Source organism: Lepidochelys olivacea (assembly GCF_965140295.1).
Source record: "Lepidochelys olivacea isolate rLepOli2 genome assembly, chromosome: 11".
Lineage (NCBI taxonomy): Eukaryota > Metazoa > Chordata > Testudines > Cheloniidae > Lepidochelys > Lepidochelys olivacea.
Genome location: NC_140421.1, coordinates 50,773,786 through 50,795,208, shown reverse-complemented (window position 1 = coordinate 50,795,208; position 21,423 = coordinate 50,773,786). Strand labels below are relative to the sequence as shown.

The following is a 21,423-nucleotide window of genomic DNA, read 5'->3' as shown; positions in this document are numbered from 1 at the left end:
AAGAAGAGGGCAGCTCCCTAAACTCCAAAGGCAAAAGGTGTTGGGGCAAATCCTGGTAAAGCTTTTAAAGGTGGTATAAAACTAATCTTTGCTGTCTTCTGATCCAATCCCCCCATGCCAGAATCTCAGCTGGGGTAAATTGGCATAGTTTCATAGACTGAAATGGAATCAGTTGAGAATCTGACCCACTGTGTATAGGTCTGGCCTCAGGCCTATTTAAGATACCTAGTAGGTAACCTAACAGCAGCTCTGTGGCAGATGCTAATGGACCAACGGGGCTGAATTTGCAGACAGGGATGGGCACAATATAGGAGCATCTGTTGTGCCTTCTCTACACCAGTAACTAGGAAGGTGACAGGTAGTATAGGGGCCAGATACAATGGCTTTATGGCCAAAATTCACCTTCAGTGCCAGTTAACCATAAACCCAGGTTAACGGGCTAGTTAATCTAGTTTCTCCAGCATGATTCAGTAGAACTGGATCTTATTGTTGAATCTGGTGCTCCAACTATAATATCTCAGCATTATTTTAACTGCTTAAATACATCTTAATGTTGCCAGTGTTTCAACACAGATATATCTATGCTGCAAACAAATGTTTGTTGTTAATATTTTAAATTTAGGAATTAAAGAAAATTCGCAAAATGAGAAATGCTTGTTTAAAAGAGAAATGTATCAGAAATAAACAAACACCTAAGAGATACCCATGAAATGTCCACTGCCACAGCACTTCAGCAATAATGGGATGTGCATGCATCTTCCATGGACCTCTCACATAAACCCCAGAAATGAAAGATGCTTTGGAGCAAGCACTGAACAAAGGCCTGACATGACATAAGTAATTAAGCAGATGAGGGAGGCCTTATTTCTTAGAAGATAGGATTAGGGAGGTAAATTAATTATTAGGCTGAAAATGGAAGGTTTGTGCTAAATATAAGTAAATAGGTCAGTAGGCTAAGAATACAAAATTTCTGAGCCAGCTAAGATAAGAGGGAGAACAGCCAGGGAGTCATTTACTACTAACAAAATAAGAAGCGGGGGTGTGGGGAGCTTGGCTGCCGCTGGGTGCGGAGCCTGCAGCAGGAGCCATCAGGACCAAGCTTCTGCCTCCACAGCTGCCCAGCCTTGGGGGCCCCTGTCGTTGGGGGACCCCATGCCAGGGCACCCTGTGTTTTACTCTAAATCCACCTCTGCAACAGAGAGATAAAGAAAGGGAAATACAAACTTGGCAGAGGAGTAAATTACTTTTAAAGGCAATTTTCATGTTTGTTCAATTTGTACTGATTATGAGTAGAATTACACACAGGTCCTAATTCTCAGTTCAGTGTCCTATATATCCATCTTAGAAAAGCTGTCTCATTTTTCTTGTATTGGAAAATACCTACGGTGGATGATTCTGTGCCTGATTGCAGAGCAAAGCTACTCAGAAATGTTGTTAGCTTACACAGGAGAAATTAACTCAGCAGTATATTTGGGTAATATGGTAGAACCAATAGCAAGAGAAACTATTGAACTGGCTGTTAATGAAATAAGTCCAGAGCTGTACAGTCACAATAAATCTTTCCTGTTTTGTGCCAGAAGAGTAGAGATCACATGCCAAAAACTGAAGATTCTGCCAGAACAGAGGCTCAGCTTAAATTTATTTCCCAAATTTAAAAACATAGTAAGAGAACCAAAAAAGAGCCACCATTGTTAAACAAAGTAAAAGAAGCAGTGAGATGCAAAAAGGCATCCTTTTAAAAAATGGAAGTTAAATCCTAGCGAGGAAAATAGAAAGGAGCATAAACACTGGCAAATGAAGTATAAAAATACAATTAGGAAATCCAGAAAAGAATTTGAGGAACAGTTAGCCAAAGACTCAAAAAGTAATAGCAATTTTTTTTAAGTACATCAGAAGCAGGAAGCCTGCTAAACAACCAGTGGAGCCACTGGACGATCAAGGTACTAAAGGAGCACTCAAGGACCATAAGGCCATTGTGGAGAAACTAAATGAATTCTTTGCATCGGTCTTCATGGCTGACGATGTGAGGGAGATTCCAAAACCTGAGCTGTTCTTTTTTTGGTGACAGATCTGAGGAACTGACCCAGATTGAGGTATCATTAGAGGAGGTTTTGGAGCAAATTGATAAATTAAACAGCAATAAGTGACCAGGACCAGATGGTATTCAGCCGAGAGTTCTGAAGGAACTCAAATGTGAAATTGCAGAACTACTAACTGTAGTCTGTAACCTATCATTTAAATCAGCTTCTGTACCAGATGACTGGAGGATAGCTAATGTGAAGCCAATTTTTAAAAAGGGCTCCAGAGGTGATCCCGGCAATTACAGGCCTGTAAGCCTGACTTCAGTATTAGGCAAACTGCTTGAAACTATAATAAAGAACAATATTGTCTGACATATAGATGAACATAATTTATTGAGGAAGAGTCAACATGGTTTTAGTAAAGGGAAATCATGACTCCCGGTCTACTAGAATTCTTTGCAGGGGTCAACAAAGGGGATGCAGTGGATATAGTGTACTTAGATTTTCAGAAGGCCTTTGACAAGGTCCCTCACCAAAGGCTCTTAAGCAAAGTAAGCGGTCATGGGATAAGAGGAAAGGTTCTCTCATGGATTGGTAACTGGTTAAAAGATAGGAAACAGAGGGTAGGAATAAATGGTCAGTTTTCAGAGTGGAGAGAGGTAAATAGTGGTGTCCCTCAGGGGTCTGTTCTGGGACCAGTCATATTCAACATATTCATAAATGATCTGGAAAAAGGGGTAAACAGTGAGGTGGCAAAGTTGCAGATGATACAAAATTACTAAAGATAGTTAAGACCCAGGCAGACCTCGAAGAGTTACAAAAGGATCTCTCAAAACCGGGTAACTGGGCAACAAAATGGAAGATGAAATTTAATGTTGATAAATGCAAAGTAATGCACATTGGGAAGCATAATCCCAACTACACATATAAAATGATGGGGTCTAAATTAGCTGTTCACACTCAAGAAAGAGCTCTTGCAGTCATTGTGGATAGTTCTCTGAAAACATCCACTCCATGTGCAGCAGCAGTCCAAAAAGCAAACAGAATACTAGGAATAATTAAGAAAGGGATAGATAATAGGACAGAAAATATCATGTTGCCTCTATATAAATCCATGGTACGCCCACATCTTGAATACTGTGTGCAGATGTGGTCGCCCAATCTCAAAAAAGATATATTGGAATTGAGAAAGGTTCAGAAAAGGGCAACAAAAATTATTAGGTGTATAGAACAGCTGCCATATGAGTTGAGATTAATAAGACTGGGTCTTTTCAGCTTGGAAAAGAGACGGCTAAGGGGAAATATGATTGAGATCTATAAAATCATGACTGGAGTAGAGAAAGTAGATAAGGAAGTGTTGTTTATTACTTCTCATAACACAAGAACTAGGGGTCACCAAATGAAATTAATAGGCAGCAGGTTTAAAACAAATAAAAGGAAGTATTTCTTCACACAATGCACAGTCAACCTGTGAAACTCCTTACCAGAGGATGTTGTGAAGGCAAGACCATAACAGGGTTAAAAAAAAAAGAACTAGATTAATTGATGGAGGATAGGTCCATCAATGGCTATGAGCCAGATGGGCAGGAATGTTTGCCAGAAGCTGGGAATGAGTGACAGGAGATGGATCACTTGATGATTACCTGTTCTGTTCATTCCTTCTGGGGCCCCTGGCACTGGTCACGGTCAGAAGACAGGATAATGGGCTAGATGGACCTTTGGTCTGACCCAGTAGGGCCATTCTTATGTTCTGGCATGAAACTTGCAATCAATGTGGGGAAGTAGACTGTAGTGAAACAGTCTGATGTTACCATCCAGAAAATAGAAAGGTTGTGGGGTTATACATAAGTGTAGAGGGGGTTTGGCCGGGGCTTGCCCCTTTCCAGGGCGGTGGGAAACCATACCGCCTCACTACTTTCTTCCAGTTGCTGATGGGGAATTAGCCTGTCCACGGTAGTCTCTCGCCGCAGCAGCAATAGAGGCAAACACAGACAGTCATTCGCACCCCGTCCGTGGTCATCGGGCAATAGCGAGTCAAGGAGCTAAGCAACAGTTTATGTAATTAGCAGGCTGAGGCCCGGGGTCAGGGCAGGGCAAACAAGAATCAATGGTTCAGGCCCTCAGGCAGGTGCTGAGCCCAGACAGGTAAACAACAAGCCCAGGCTCTTGGCTCTGAAGGGCCTGGGAGAGGGGGAGACTTACACCCACAAGCTGGGTGGCAGGGGGGGCTGCAGGCCCACCCACTCCCCTGCATCCCAGACTGGGGTCCTAGTAGCGGCAGATGGCCTGCTGCTGAGTCAGTGGGGATCCTGGCCGCAACACACTGACATAGGCACTGGTGGTGCTGCAGCCAGACTAGGGTCAGCTGCCCCCGGGCTACTTCCGAACTTCCCCTCTGGTGGTACCTGAGTCCAGATGGTCTCCTCCAGGGGGGTCAAACACCATGGAATCCTCTAGGTAACTGGCGAGGGGCAGGCTGGGCAGCTCTTCCGGGCTCTGGTCAGCCTCGGGTGTTGGCAGGACAGGCCAGTCCTCGGATCCGCCATAGGTCGTCAGGGTTTCCCAACCATGAGCTAGGCTGGTGGCGTCTGACCTCTCCAGCAGCTGCTCCTTGAGTGAGTTCTGGGGTCAGGCTTTTATACGTCTGTCTTGCACCTTGACCTCTGGGGGACAGACGCAGGATTCACTGGCTCCGCCCACTCTGGTGTGGGAGGGGCTTATCCCTTTCCTGGGCGGCGGGGAACCACACTGCCTCACTACAATAAGGCACAAGCTTCTGCTAACAGGAAGGGCCAGAAATATGTTCAATGAAAGATGGTCACTTCACTGTGTTTTTGTTGTCTTTGAGGAATAATTTTTTAAAATGATGCCACCTGGATTATCCCGGGGGAAGAAGGAGAATGCATCACAGTGGAACTTCATATTGATTCTGCTGTCCTGATAGTTTTAAAAGTCCAAAATGAAATTATGGCATGATGCTTTCAAAAGAACAAATATGTCAAAGACTGCCCAGAAAGAGAAGTTACTGTTAGGATGAAGTGCAATAAAAACCAGTGCCAGAAGGTAAGTACTTATGAGAACCTCTATAAATGAAGAGCCATGGAAAGTTATGATACTATAGAAATGTTTATTATTAATCATATTCAAGAGGAACTAAAAAAAGACTATTAAAATTATGTCTGAAGTCAACACTTCAATGGTGTTCTCTTATAGGGTGTTCTCGATTCCCTTTTATTTATCTTAGCCGGGGTCAGACATTGGGTCAGATTCATCCTAAAACCTGCAGCAGTGGAAAGAAGCTGTAAACTGCCCTCTGCCACTGGTGATCTGAAGGGGGCTAGAATCTTGCAAAAAGAGAATAGTACAGTTAGGGTGGGGATGTGTCCGGGGAATGTCCTGATTCATAAAGCATGTGATTCATTGGCCTGTGACACCTTAACTTTGTAAATTAATGCTGCTTCCTTTTGGCAGTAATCTCCAATGAAGAGCAGCAGCTGTGCCACTGTCTACCCTCTTTCCGGATGCACATCACTAAAGGCACAGTGGATGTGTCAATTACACCTACTCTAGCATCAGTGGCTTTTTTTAGCTTATTAAATTTTTATATAAAAATACCAAACAGAATGTAAGAAGTAAGTTGGAAACCTGCTACTATGATACATGGAAATGAGCTCGATGAGTTGTTTGTATGGCACTAAATGTGTATATGGTGATTTCACAGAGCAAATAAAGATGGAGTCCCTTCCTGAACAGTTTCCTTACTGAGGCCCCCTATTCTGCAATTTGTTGCCTGAGATGAACTGCTGCATCCTGGCAAAGCCCCATGAAGCAGCCCACTGCAGGCAGTGAATTGCAGGTGGAGCTTTAGTTAAGAAGAACAGGAGAAAATTGCTATGTCAGGGGATGGGGACAAGCTGAGTCTGAGCACAGTAGGGTTATGTGGTCACATGAGAAACTAGCATGTATATACAGAGAGATGAACTTTTATTTAGTTAAAATTGGTTAAATTGATTGCAGCATAGCTTATAAGCAACCTTGAAGGAATAGGTTATAAGAAGGAACTTACAGGAAAGGAGGCGGTTAACTGAAGGTGGAAGGAAGGTTGGAAATGGGCCTGGAAGAAGAACATAAAGGGGGCATTAAGAGAAGTGATTTTTCCCTGTTTTCTCAGTTTGTAACATGCTTTCTCCTTTTAAGTGGCTGGTCCCCACACAGGATAAGAGCCTGTTTCTGCTACCTGGTTATAGTTACACCTCTAGATCTAGTGGTAGAGGTCTGTGCTTTGCTTTTGACAATCTCAGCTTCAATTCTTGCTGATAACCATGGCAGAGATTGTTACATTCAGACTTTGCCTATGAATTGGTTTATCGTGGTTTTTCCAGATTTATTTGTTGTTCAAAATTGTCTGACAAATAGTTTGCACAAATAGATTTGGGCCTATGCATTCACAAACTTTTCATAAAGTCACAGGTTTTGATCGCTGATTAGATGACCTAAAGTGAGTAATTCTGAGGTGAATGTTTGTGCATGGTTACAAATGAAAGTTTCCTCCCTGTAGTGTTCATGTAAACAAGGGATTTGCTTGAATGTTCATGGATGAACAAACATGGTCAGTTCAAGTCACAATTTGGACTGAGTGAACATGTTCAAGAATACTTCCCACAATTCACCCAGCTCTAATTCAAATGTACTACTTTGATGCAAATATTTTTTTCAAAGCTGATAGTCCTAAGAATGGAATGTACCTAATACTTAACACATACTGTAACTGGAGAATCTTTCCAGGGCTGGAGGCTTCTTGGATGTATATTAGCATCATGTTTTTCTATTGAAATATGAAGTATATTTAGAATTTTTTTCTAATGAGTAATGTTGACAAATTCAGTATTTTAAACTACAGACCTTGGATTTAGCATCCAAGAATTTGTTTTATATTAATGTAACAAGGATTTGCAAGCTTTTTTCAACACTGTAACATAACGTTAAATCAGCTGAGGTAGTCTCATTTTAACAGATCTCTGTGTATTGTTCTATGTTTAGCACATTGTAGTCCAGTGACTATTTCAAAGAGGGGGATTCAATTCTACATTAAATCTGTCCACTGAGAATCTTTCCATTGACGACTTCTATGGGCTTCGGCTCAGGCTCCAATACTGGGATTTGATTATGGGAGCAAAATGGAAAATACCTTGGAGTTTATGCAACTCTAAAATGAATGAACTTCAAATTCCTAGACAGTATGCCAGTGGGTCAAGTGAGAATTCATTTTTTATGTCAAATATCCCAGTTCTTAAATGTAACCATGGGTTGAAGGAAGGGCACTTTTAAAACAAATAATATTGAGCTTATTTTGTACTATCAGTGGAACGGATAGGATCAGCACTTTGAAAATATTGAGATATATTGTGCCCATCCCTGCATGCGTGTGAATGGGGGAAAGGGAGAGGGCACAAGGAGCTTCCCCAGACACCTTGCACCACAACAAAGGGTCTAAAGACAATCCAAGTTCTTGGGTGCCCTGCTAATACGCGCAGCTGTGCTGCAACAGCTGAACAATTGCTGTGATTGGACCACGTGTACATGGAGACTCGAATCCATGTTAGTACCATTCTTGGAGAACCACATCTAAACCTGGCTCTTGCTAGAAAAAAAAATTATTCTGTTTTAAATCTCAGAGGAGACAAATTCTGACCTTATGAGATTACTACCAAAAAGGTTTTTTGAGGGCTATGCTCAGTGTATGTGGACCAGGGAAATGGTTACTTCCCTCCTAGCAATGTTTAAACACCATTCTGTGTTTAGAGGTGCTCAGTGATGGCTTTTTCAAATCTCAGTGTAGACAGGCGGTTAAAATTTTCAAGAGCCTTGGTTACTTAGGGGCATAAGTGCCTAAGTCACTTTGGAGAATGGACTTGGAATCCTAGGTATCATTGAAAGTCTGTCAGTATATAAGGTGGTGGAGTGGGCTGTCTGAAGAGGGGAGCAGTTGCCACAATCTCTCTAAATCTCTCAATCTCTCTCACAATCTCTCTCTTGTCTATATAGATAACCCAGATCCAGCTCCTCTGGTATGTGGGGTATTGGTTTCCTGGTACAGATGAGCCACTGTCTGCCAATGACATGTAAAGCATTCTGTCTATTGAACCTGTGCTGTGCAGAATTAGATGACATGGGGTGAAATCCTCACTCCATTGAAGTCAGTGGGAATTTTGCCTTTGTCTTCAGTGGGGCCAGGAATTTCTCCCCCTCTCCTCCTCCCACCGCAATGTACTTAACATGTCACAGTAGCACAGCTATAGCAGGCCTTTCCATGTAAATAGAGCTGAACCCAGTGTTAGCAAAAGTGTAATATATTTACAATATTTTTCTAATGTAGACAAGACCTAGGGATGGTGCAATAGCAATGTTTTTCTATGTTCTCCCCAATGTAGGACTTTAGCTAAATGCCATGGTCTCATTCTAGAGATGAACCTCTTGCTATTCATTTTTAAAAAAAATATTTTTCTTTTTCTTTCTATTGAAGAAGTCCTGGTGAAGAAAACCCGTGGAAGATTTAAAAAAGGTAATTTTCATATTGTAATTACTTAGCAGTGTCTTATTTGGGAATAAGGGAATAACTTGACAATAGGGAATGACCTTTTTATGGTAGGTCCCCTGTTGCATATCTAAAAGTGATCAGTGCTCCAGAATGCCTTTTGGTATTGAGCAACTTCAGGCTTAAATGATGTCAGAGTTCACTATTCTTCTTCCTCTGTATTCACTGAGAGTATCTGGGATGACTGATTACCAAACCAACAGCAAGCAATCCCTCCTCTCCAAAATCAAAATGTTAAGCATTTTTCTTTCCATTCTGTCAGTAATGAGGAAAGGGGGACTTTAACTGATTCTTCAAGAGTTACGAGGACATTAAATTCAGAGGGGAGTCTGACATGATGCTATTGCCTTTTCCAGGGCACTAAAATGATTCTACCATTCAAGTACTTCCTCTGCTAGGGAGTTAGTGAGCTGACAATTATAGTTTGTTTAGCCCGTATGCTTGTGAGTATTGTTTGCATAGCCATGAATAAAAAGGATTTTGTATTTGCATGTTCAGACCATTGTGCTTTTAGGTAAGAAATATACATTAGACAGTAGTGGCTTAACAATACAGGTTAATTATGCTGACTAACACCATTAAAACTCAGAGCTTCTAAAACATCCACATTTGCTGCCATTGCCCAGGAGTGTAACATTTTTTTTTCATTGCGATTGTGAATATACTCAATAATCTGTGATAAAGGGACCCCAAATGTAATCAGAAGAAGCACAGCACTGTGCTATCCTTTCATTGCTGCCTATCCACTTGACTTCAAAGATTCCACTGTAGTCTGAGGCCTTTCATGGTCTGAAATGGCCAAATACCCTGCTAACTTCATAGAAGTCAGTATCTTATGTTGCTAGTAAATTCTCTTCCTCTGCTTACCAGCTCTTCTCCCTCTTCTCCTTTTTCAAGCACGGGCATACACATACTGTTCTTCTTGCCGATGAAGGTGGGTCTGTTTTGGAGTGGATGTTACTCCACACAGATATGGCACATTTAGAAGTATAAATGTACTAAACTACTCTCATTTTTTATGTTTGTAAATTAATATTCTGGGATTTTTCAAACCAACTATTCTTCAAAAATATCTAAGCAACTAATATAAAAAGTCTAGTTTGAAAAAGGGACCTGATTTTATACCATGGAGTCCTTAAAGTTGACTTTCCACAAATGCTGCAGAAGTTTGGCAATATTTCCCTGAAGGTCTAACCCTCATTTCCCTGCTTTCCATGACAGAACAGCAAATGCCCTGCAAAAGTCAGCTGTTGTAGCTAATCATCAACAGTATCAAATGTTGACTATTTCTGTAGTAATACACTCTTGGATATTAAGTCTCCGGGGAAGGACAGGACTCCTCAGATGCACCATAATAGCATTTGCGTATGTCACTATATTCAAGGTTGCATCACCTTATCCTTCTTAACACCTAATCTTGAAAGGCTTATGACAGCTGTACAAATGATCTCTGAGCTAAAACTCAGTGTACTAGATTTCATCACAAGAGCACATTTTAATATCAGCTTTAAGTTTTCTAGCAAGCCATTCAGCTGTTTAAGCAATATGAATTATTATCCAATCTTTCTCTAGGTCTCTTAATTCAGTTAACACAGTCCTTCTTTGTTCTTTCATTATGTTGTTACTCTTGCTGGAATTCTGTGCCACTGCACAATGCATAATTTGCACAGAATTAATGTTCCCTGCAGAATTTTATTTTTTCCCACAGAATTTGTGATTTTTTTCCCCCAGCACTCCTGTCAATGCCTGGCACAGACAGCTGGGGCTCCCCCTGTCAGCAGGAGTGTGATTATATTGTGTTGTTTTGGCAGAATTTTGCAGAATTTTAAAGTATTGTGCACAGAATTTTTAATATTTTGGCACAGAATTCCCCCAGGAGTAGTTGTATAGCATTTGGTAAAAGACTGTTCCCCTCTGCTGGTCCTATTGTCTGAGATAGCCTTTTAGTGCCATTCCATCTAAGTAACTATCTATCTCATTTAAATTCTCAGTTGAAAGCATAGTGTCTCCCTTCCCAGACCGTTCAACTTCCATTTTCCTATGTGAAGTGCATTTTGTAACTCTGTGAAGTGGCTTGGAATGCATTTTGTATGAATGATGCTAATCCAAATGGTGTTATACTTTAATTGTATTGTAAATGTATTTACTGGTAGAAGATGCAATTTTTCAATCCAACTACAAACAGCCCAGATGTAAAATGAAATAATTTTTGAATATTATTGATTTTGGTTACTTAAAATAAAATATTAAGATAGTCTGGTTTAAATTTTAATGATGATATCTTCATTATCTCGACGAAGCTTCACAAGAAGTTTTGCTAAGTACAAGACATCAATAGCATTTCTAAGTAGAGCTCTGTGAAGGATGGAAGTTTCATTTCATAAAGCATTCCGAGATTTTGAAATGGTGGCTTTGTTTAAAATTTGGGTCATTTGAAATGTTTCATTTTGACAAAATGAAAATAGTATAACAATATAATAGAAAATATTTAAACAATGAAATGAAAATCATTTCAAAATGAAAAATCAAAATGTTTTGTTCTGAAAATGTTGAACTGGGACATTTTGATCTTGCCAGAACTTTTTTCATGTTTTTTTCTGTTCTGGTGTAATCGACCTAATTTCATGATGTGTTTTGATTTTGATGGACCTGCATATTCCAATGAAAGATGATTCCATCAAAGTTTCTCCAGCCAGTTCTATTTCTAAGAGAGACTGAAATTATGCATTCCTAATATAGGGTGCCTTTATAAAATAGGTATTATTATTATTAATATTAAATACAAATCATAAATATTACTTGAATGTAACAAATTATAATTAAATATTTAAATATACAATTTCCACAAAGGTTCTGAATTAGCTATTTTGGTAAAATGTGTATATGATAAGTGACACCTTTTAAATTATGGATCAGAGTCTGCTTTCATTTATACCAGAGTTAATTCTAAGCAACTTCACTGACTTCAGTGGGATTACTGTAGATTTACTTGTTGTAATTGACCATTTACATTCAACTGGCAGGCCACAGTGGCTCAGACAGATCCATTCTCACTATTCTATGTCTCACACATAATGAGTGTTTTGTGTGGTTGCCTAAATGTACATTTACCTAATTAGTCAGTCAACCAGATACATAATTCATATTTCAAAATATGTGTACCTGACAGTTCAGAATGACTCAAAATCACAGTTATGTTTTATTTCCTGCCATGATTTTGTTTTTTTAACTTCATTTAGAGAAAAATTAATTAAAATGAATATCTACACTTTAAGGCTAACCTTATGGCTATGTCACAAGCTAATAAAATCAAGGATCGTTTTCCTTTCCCTTTACTGCCATAGCCCAAGATGATGGGTCTTCAGATCTCTGTATTAATCTTATATGAATATTGTATGATTTTCCCATAATCTCTTGGTTTGTGAGGTAATCATGTAGTACTAACTGTGACCTGAGATTCAAGTGATGCTAAACCTCACTCCAGGTTCCTGTCCCATTGTCCAGCAGTTCAACGTCTGAGACAAAATACACTCTGAATTTTTTCTGTTCCTTTAAGTTAATTCTCCTTGTCCTTTCCATTTTAGCATTAGTCCTTTATACCTCCTTGTCTCTGCTTCTATAACTCCCACTAATACTGACTTGATGCATTTATCAAGTGGTGAATAATATGTAGTAAGGTTCAAATAAGGTAAGCAAGACACAATTCTTTCTTTGATTCAAAGAGTCAGTTCTCTTAATAAGAACATGTGTCATTTGATTGGTCATCGAATCTTGTGTTTCAGGTCACAGAGATAATTCACTGTAGCTGGAGCTTTGCTTATGATAGGTGAGGAGCAGGCAATCAAAATTATTTTACTCTCATGCTCCAATGCAGTATTGCAGTGGGATTTTTGCTAGTTTTTTCACTCCTTAGTCTGAAGTTATAGGCCTCTCTTATAAAGTTCTTCTCATTCTTTTGTAGTTTTGATCACAGAGAACACGGGTTATTTTTTTCTCCTCAATCATTATTTTCAATAGAAAAACCCGACTTCTGTTTTATGGAGCAAGATCCTGGAATCTGCCGAGGGTATTTTTCCAGATATTTCTATAACAAGGAGTCACAGCAGTGTGAAAAGTTCAAGTATGGTGGGTGCCTGGGAAATCAGAACAACTTTAAGGCCTTGGAAGAATGCCAGATTGCCTGCCAGGACAATTGTAAGTTTCTTCTTGTTGTTCTCATTTTTATTTTTATTTTTGAATGAAGTATGGATTGTTTTAAGGGATTTGTGGGGAAGGGGTATAATGCAAATAAAGGACCTGGATTCTGCAATAAGCACTGCATCGAGCTAACACATTTAGCCATGAGCAATTAAGGAGTTTGTTTGTTTGTTTGTTTGTTTTTAAATAGCATAAAGCTAGTGCTGGTTATCTGGCACTGCTTAGTTCCAATAAATGGTGCAGAATTCCTGATTCTTTCAGTTAAATATCTGTACATATTTTCATCTTATAAATTCCAGTAAAATATTCATTAACATTGTCTAGTGTACCTAAAAATATTTAGAATATTATAATTTTAAAAAAATATCTTTTAAATCAAAATTAATATGTTTGATATCACATCCCTAGTGCATATGCAAATTTCATTGATCAAAAGTCCATTGCCCCATGCATGAAATAAGAGTAAATTTTTATATAATACAAAAGACAATTAATGGAAAAAATACAGGGCCATGTGGGAGATATTGGTTTAGCTCCGCAGATTTCAACAGATCTATATCATGCCTCGTTTCTGGCCTGAATCTGGATAAGGGTCATATGAATTGTTAGTAATAATACATATTTGAAAGGAGTTTTATATGTGCAGTGACTAGAATGTTGGCAGTGCAACAACTAAAATAATGAATTTCAGTTCAGATCTTAAATTATTTGGGGGAAAAAGTGGTCCCAGGATAGCATTTGTATCAATCCCATATGATAAAAATACCAGTGGGGGTTGGAGGAAGGTTGGTTTTATTAATATTATTAATTCCACACTTGGAGTCAGTCAAACCAATATTAGTCACGTTAGTTTCAAGGCCTAGGCTGTCCAGATATCCCTTTAGCCACTATTTCTCTCTTTTTCTTTCAGCAAATTCACTGCAATTAGACCACCGTGACGAACACCCCATCATGATGAACAATAGCTCTCCTGTTGCAAAGCCCAGTGAGTTTCCAAGGCTTTTTGGTAAGAATTTCCTTTTGAATTTGTCTGGGTAAAACAAATGGAGATGAGCACTCCTCTGAAAGTGAAGGGGTAAAATTATCTATAGATCTACAGACATTAAGAAATACTTGGCTGCAAAACATAAATTATTTGTACATAATATGTATGGTAGAGACTGAACAGTTTTCTTCTATGGCCTGGAGTAAACATTGACATGTAAGAGACACTAAAATTGTGAGACACGTAATTACCATAGGAAAGGTTAAAATCAGTTACTGTGTGGCAACAGAGAAGGAGGAAGTGAATAAATATGAGCCATGTCTGAGCCTACCTGACTTTTTCCCACATAGAGACTAGGGTGTCTGCCTTCCATACATAGCAAGAGTTTCTTGGCTTTTTCCCCCTATGCCAAATTAATTCTCTGCTGGTGATTTGCAGCTGTATTACAGACCCTTTCAGCCACCTGGATGGTCCATGGGGGCCATAACCAGTTTTCGGAATTTGGCCCAGTAAAATTATCGGGCCTGATTCTCATGTACACTAAGACCATTTTACACTACGCTGATAAGGGGGTATAAGTAACAGGTGTAAATTACATTTGTATCCATTTCAAGGCTGTCAGAGAGGTGTAGAATCAACTGTATGTAAATAAGCCTCAGGCCCTTCAACTCTGACATTAGCTCTGGACCAGTTTCCACAGCTGAGGACTGTGCATTAGAGATTGAGAATTTGTCCAGGTTTGAAAGGTAATTGTGGTTGAGGCATGTCAATTTGTGATCCACAGTTGTACAAGAGGGAACACGCAACAGCTGGGAAAAGACTGATCACTCTCACCAAGTCTTTCTGGTGGTCTTCTGCACTTGTACTCACATATACTTCCTGAGATTGAGTGATGGCTAATGTATTCACTGAGCCTTCAGTGTTTGACATTGGCTATAAGATAATGGATGGGGAATGTGTCAGTGCTCTTTGCCTAGTGAGATTTTGATAATAAACTCTGGATATGTATTCGTTTGTGTTGTGTTACATTTCCTGCATGCATTGTGGTGATATTCACTGTTGGGTTGAGGATAAGCTTTTGTGACGCTGTCTGTTTTGGGTACCAGTCTGCAGCATTGGATGCTGAGACAGCAACTCACAGTTGCTGAAATAGCTAAGCTATTAGCAGAGAAGACAGCATTTTGGATGACTATTTTGCTGAAAAGTCTTACGTGAGTGGAAGCTTTTTCTAACAAGAAAGCATAAATACAGAGTCATAATAGCATGTGAATTCCTTGAGATATATTTACTAATTATGTGAGTCTGAAAATCTCACACAAAATAAATATATGAAAATGAAACAGCATAATCAATCATAGGGTTTTTTTTCTAAAGCATTTTCTATTTTTAAATAAATGGGCACATTATTGACCCAATAAATAATACTCTCCAAGGAATCACTCATTATAGGAAATATATTAATATGCCATTGAAAATTTATTTAATCTCTGTTTCAAAGAAAGAAATGCATTGTTGGTGATAGATCAGAAGCTGCAGAAACATCAAATAAATAAGCTAATCCAACAAACCTATTGCTATACAGAGAATTGAAATCTTCTATTTCTAGATGGAACTATATTTCTTCTTTAAATGCAAATTTGAAACTTCTTGCTCACTACGATCATCTTGCTGACAGAAAAGATCATTTAGTCTTATTCTCCCTCTGGGTGTAAATCACAGGGGTAACTTCATTTTGCACTTCTGGAAAACCAGAGAAAGTGAGCCAAGAATCAAACCTTTCATTTTGTGATGGAACAGAAAGGGGAAGCTGACCTGTGATATTCAAATACTCCACTGTGCCATTTAAAAATGGTATAGAAGTGAAATCCCATTATCAGCACAGTCCGTATGCAATTATGCAGGTTGTCAATTCCTATTCTTGTTACTAAAGATTCTCTCCAAACATGGCCCTGACCCTCTACTGGGGTAAATTGGCATTGTTCTACCTGTTAACATGCCTGTAGCAATTTATACTCACAGATCTGGTCTATTGGATGCAAGATCTGATCATCTGTTATCTTTGTAACAGTTCTGCAATTTATGTGAAGATTGTTCAGCTTTCTCTTCCTTGGCAGTCAGAAAGCTGAGACTGAAGTTTAGGTACTGCAGTAAAGTAGGGCTCGGGGAACAGTTCGGTGATATCTCTGAAACTATTAGATATATGAAAGATAATACGGCAAACGTGCATTGTGTCACACTTGGCTCTTGGAGCCTATCCATGGATGGAGGGAGAATGAGTGAGCTGGCTGTTTCCTGTAAAGGAGTCCAAACAGCCTGTGCCCAGCCCTCAAGTACAGGACTGAATCCCTGTTCAGTGGTGGTTCCTCTTTCCTTCCCTGTTTTTCAACAAATTTCAGAACTTTCCAGTCTGAGTACTCAAGGATCTCCAGCTTCCCAGCTTCTGGCTTCCCATCAGGAAACCACATGTAGCTCTGGGGAGGCTGGAAGCAGACTGCCAGGTTGCCAGGGAGCTGGGTAACCCAGATGCCAAGGCCTGGCTTCTGTCAAAAGCTTCAACCGAACCGACATGTTCCCATGGAACATTTCTATTCCATTGTATCAGCAGTTTCTGATGGAAAAGCTGTTTTGTTGGAACACTTTCTGCCATCTCTACTGGGAAGCCTGTGTTCTGTTCCTTGCATGTATATAATACAATGGATTCTTTCATTGCCTGTTCATGACCACATGGTGCTGAGCTATGGGACATTTTATCTGGCAAATAATAAACATAGGAAGTCCAAGTTTCTGAAATTGTCACTGGAGATCTAAAACCTGTATAAATTAAGGGGTTTGGAAAAACAGGAAAACAAGAATACAGAGGATAAAGCCAAAAATCTTTAAGGGTCATAGAGCTCAAGGCCGGAAGGGACCACCAGATCATCTAGTCTGATGCCCTGTATATCACAGAACACCACCACCCAGCCATCCGCACACAAACCCCAAATGGAAAAACTGCCTTGACTTCAGTGGGCTTTGCATCAAACCCATAATGTTGTTTTAAGTGCTAGTAGAGTAATGCTGTAGTTCCAAGCATAAAAAAATTAGATGTATGACACCTAATTAGAGCAGTCAGAGGTATGCTTGCAGAGTGTGTAGACATACGCACGCTAGCCAGCCTACCAACGGCAGTGAAGTTGTGGCAGCACAGACCTCAGTGCTGACTAGCTGCCTAAGTACGTACCCAGGATCCTAGGCAGGCTTGTACAGAGCATGCTGAAGAATGTGCTTAATTGCTATTTTTTAAAACAATTAGTGTCTACTGCCTGTGCAACAAGACCTAGCCTGGTTAGCTCAAAGGCTGTCCAGACCTCTCTGTGGTCCACCCACTGCTGGGGAGTGTCGGGGGGGGGGGTTTGGGAGGGGTGGAGTGACACACACACACTGTGCAAATGTGGTTACATACTTCTAACATGTTTTTTTAAATTGTGTCAATCTCCCATTGATGGAGACTATCCCAGTAGTCAATATATTAAAATCAAAATCCGTTAATCATCTGTATAATTGTGGGACATGAAATCCACAATAGAGCTTGTTTCTTTTTATCATTACATTTTTTTCTTAATTACGGCCTTCATGCAGAGTTGTACATAGATAAAGGGTACAGATTTTCACAGGCTGGCTGTTTCCATGAAGCTGCACAAAATGCAGGGGACATGCAGGCATCCTGAAGATTGTGACAATCCATTTCAATGGGGATTGGGTAACTATTAGTCTTCTTATTTTTTTACAGAATGCCTTGGACAATGTACAGGGTAGTTTTTTAGAAACAGTACAGTTAGAAAGGATCCTGAATAGCATTCAGATATCACTCCAAAGGGTGTATTACACATGCCTGGATTAGACAGTCCTTACTCAGCTGAAACTACTTCATGGGAAGAGGAAAGTTATGTAGGAATGTCCATGAGCTGGCAGTTGGAGAGTTCATAGGGTTGCCACCGCTCCAGGATTGTCCTGGACTCTCCAGAAATTAAAAATTAATCTTTAATTAAATATTATGTCATGTGATGAAATCTTTGTCCAACCAAAATTGGCAACTCTAGTTCCAGAGGGAAAGTCCATTATGGAAAGGAAATATGGGCTTTACAAAGTGTTAGCTGTCTCCCAATCATTGTGATGAACCCATATTTTTGGGGCACTTGCATGCATGTTCATGATATTTTCCCAGAGGGCCAGCTCCATGGCACTAATTCCCGGGACACACTTGCTCGCAGCATGACAATTCCCTGAGGCAAGGATTTTTTCTAGAAGATGAACAAACCAGGCAAGTAATTTATATTCCCAACTTAAACTCTGTGAAATATTATAACATCCCAGTCTCATCTACCTGTTGTCACTGATATGCCCTTCTTTTGTGTTTTTTTCCAGGTTCAAAAGTTCCCAGATTAGCATAGGTAAGTATGTTGGTCTTTACTGCTTCCTGAAGCAATCTTTGTGTTTCAGGGCATAACTTTATCTCCAGCTGAGGTCAGGATGAAATTCACTCTTAGCATAAACTTGTTCAGTTAGCCCTGGTGTACACAAGAAAGTTGCACCAGTTTATTAAACTAAAAGCTGTTTTAAAACAGTGCATACCCCAATTTGGACAGTCTCTTGTTTTGCTTTGGGTGGCTTATTTAAAATTAATTTAAACCTATTCCTGATTAATTTCAGAATAAACTGAAATAAACCTAGTTTAATCCCAAATAAGGTGTCCTCACAGGAGTTAGCACTGGTTTAACTTAATCAGTTTAAAATCACAACTTTAATTAACCAGTGCAACTTATGTTGGCAAAGTCTAAGAAACATATTGCTGGCATTTTTTGTAATCTTCGTCTGAAGCTTTGTCGTTGATCTGTCAGACTCAAAACCCTGGTGCATTTGTCCTTTCTGGAATAACAATCCTTATGCTCACTAATTCTTTTTCTCTCTTCTCTCAACATTTCTCCAAATGATCAATGAACCCTTTTAGTTACATGATTACATCCCATACATAACATATTTATTCCCGTACTGAAACCTGAAAAGACTACATTTGCCTTAAAATGCAATTAAAAATTCTTTACTCAGTTTTTGCATTCAAAGAATTTTTGTTCAACACTGTAATGTTCTTAATGTTGCTTAAAAATGTATAGTTCCATTTTACTGTTATTTTCTTCCCCACCACAATTACTACTTTTTTCCTTCCCAGCAATATTTCACACTATTTTTCATAATGCCATCCAGGGAACCTGTTAGCTAATCATACTTTATCTGCAAATATTTTTGGTAATGAGAACATTTGTAAGACATGTAAAATGTAACTCAGTTTTCTCCTTTCTTTTTCAGCCTGCAGTTCTTGACGTTTGTAGCCACCTCGTAGCCTGTTGCTTGCTGAGTGGCTTGTCTGGTTCGTCGTTCTATATCTTCAGGATGCCTTTGGCTCTGTTATACTGCAGTCTCTCCTGAAAACGTCCAGTCTTTCTGTGCTCTGAACTGGCTTTTACAGCTCTCCAGCCTTGTGGTTTCTTCAAGAATCTCTGTCTGGCTTCTTACCGTCCTCTCATCTGTTCAAATCTTGTAGAGAGCAGCCCTGCTAGCTCCCTAAATGACAACTGTGTCCTCCAGGAATCTCAGCACTCAAACTGATATAATGGCTCCCATTCCCTTGAAACTTCAGCCTTCTTGCCTTCAGAAGCTATATGCATAATTTTCACTTTGGCTTCTGAAATAGGCCTGAGCCCATCTAGGGTGGTCGGTCATCCTGCTTCTCCATGCTTTGGTGCTTCTTCCAGCCTTGGGTTAGCTCCCTGGACTTGGTTCAGCTTCCAGTTCTTCTGGACACAGTAACAGAGAAACAATAAGAGCAATAATAGGACAGCAGCCTTTCTGCTTGGAACCTTAAAAATGTAACTGCCATACTACTAACACCAGATTCCAGTAGCTTCTCTATTGATTGTTGTGCCTACTCTTGCCCTTCATTCCTTGGTTAGACTGTCGATCACACTGTCTGCTCTGTCGGGAACTTTCTTATTGGGCAATGTTGTTTTTACTCTGACATTAGGTTTAGCCCTCCAAATCTACACAGCCAGAGCCCAATCCTGCAAGGTGCTGAACACCATCAGCCCTCAGTGATATGAAGGTGTGCAGCCCCTCTGAGGAGCAGTCACTTCATTAGGTTTAGTAACATTTTGGAGGTACTATTTTAATATCGTCAATGTTTAAATTACTCCTCTTTTTTTGCAAGGTGTGTCAATTAAACCTTCTCACCAGTGATGTTAAATGGCACCTCTTTCTATAATGTTAGCTGAAAGCATGAAGCACTTTGTATTACTACATATGCAGTGGGGCAAGTCCTGCTTTTTTTACTTCAAATGTGAGGACAGAATTTGTCCTAGTATGTTGTGCGATCGTGTAATGAAAGATGCTAGTGTAATGCATACTGTACATGCGAGGGGGCAGAAGTAAAGTCGCTGTGAAATTTACCTATGAATTTCCTGAGCTTTGAGTAATTGAAAACTCATACCTAATATTGCCTTAATGTACTTATTTGAGGGGGGGCTTGCTCACATTATACCTAGGTATGTGTTTAAACTCTGCAATTTGTGACACTGAATATAACAGATAAGGAAACAGTACCAGACACTCAGTGGTGCATCTAACCATGTTTCCTCAATGTTCTTAGAACCACCTCCTCTCCCTTCTCTCTGCCTGACCCCTGCGGATCGAGGCCTTTGCAAAGCCAATGAGAAAAGATTCTTCTATGATCACTCAACAGGAAAATGCCATCCATTTAGCTACAGTGGGTGTGGTGGGAATGAAAATAATTTCACTTCCAAAAACTCATGTCTGAGGACCTGTAAGAAAGGTAGGGAAATCAACAGAGCAAAGAGGTTAAGATTCTGCTGTCCAGAGCCTGAACATTTCATGCAAGTGGGTATGCTGAAATATAACAATGAAAAGATAACAAAAAAGTGCTATGATTCCAGCAAAGAATTGCATATTAGATGTTTTATAACTGTTCAAATAAAATACACCTGTAGTACAACAAACAGTTAAGCAGTTGCTCGATCCATTAAATTCAGCAAACGATTATCTCCACAGCGCAGTATGTTGTAATGTTAATTGGAATTACATGTGTGCATCAAGAAGAGAATACGGCCTCCTTTTAGTAAAGCGTTTAAGCACGTGCTTCACTTTCAGCCTGTAAGTAGTTCTGTTCCATTGAAATTAATAGGACAAACTCACATGATGAAAGCACTTTACTGAATCAGGGTCTTAAGGCCAGATTTTCAAAGGTGTTTAGGCACCTAAAAATCCACATAGGTGCTTCTGAAAGTCCCAGTAGGTAACTAACTTCTCTTGATTGCTAACTTGCTTAACCACTTTTAAACATCCCTCTAAGTCAGTGGTTCTTAACCTAGGGTGGATGCACCCCCTGGGGGTCCAAGATGCCCTTTCATGCCAGAATGAAACATGCCAGATTTTTTTTTTAGAAGGTAAATCATCGAAAACACAAATTAAGCACAGGCACATAAGTACAACTACTTTGTTTCATCAAACCTAGGTGTTCATTAAAAAATGTATAATGTTAATAATTACTGTAATATACAAACAAAAATATATCTAGG

General features: G+C 39.6%; 1 protein-coding gene across 4 annotated transcripts in view; it reads left to right on the top strand.

Moving 5' to 3' along the window:
- TFPI (tissue factor pathway inhibitor) overlaps nucleotides 1-21,423 on the top strand; it is a gene marked incomplete at its 5' end in the record, with an annotated part of 56,737 nt that overhangs the window by 31,359 nt on the left and 3,955 nt on the right. For 3 of the 4 annotated variants that reach the window (XM_084643083.1, XM_084643081.1, XM_084643082.1), the window contains 4 exons: nucleotides 8,545-8,583; nucleotides 12,634-12,810; nucleotides 13,724-13,819; nucleotides 20,478-20,660. In XM_084643083.1, the coding sequence (XP_084499209.1) occupies nucleotides 8,545-8,583; nucleotides 12,634-12,810; nucleotides 13,724-13,819; nucleotides 20,478-20,660 (495 nt within the window). The remainder of the gene's footprint in view (nucleotides 1-8,544; nucleotides 8,584-12,633; nucleotides 12,811-13,723; nucleotides 13,820-20,477; nucleotides 20,661-21,423) is intronic. The other variant, XM_084643084.1, reaches the window with a different exon arrangement.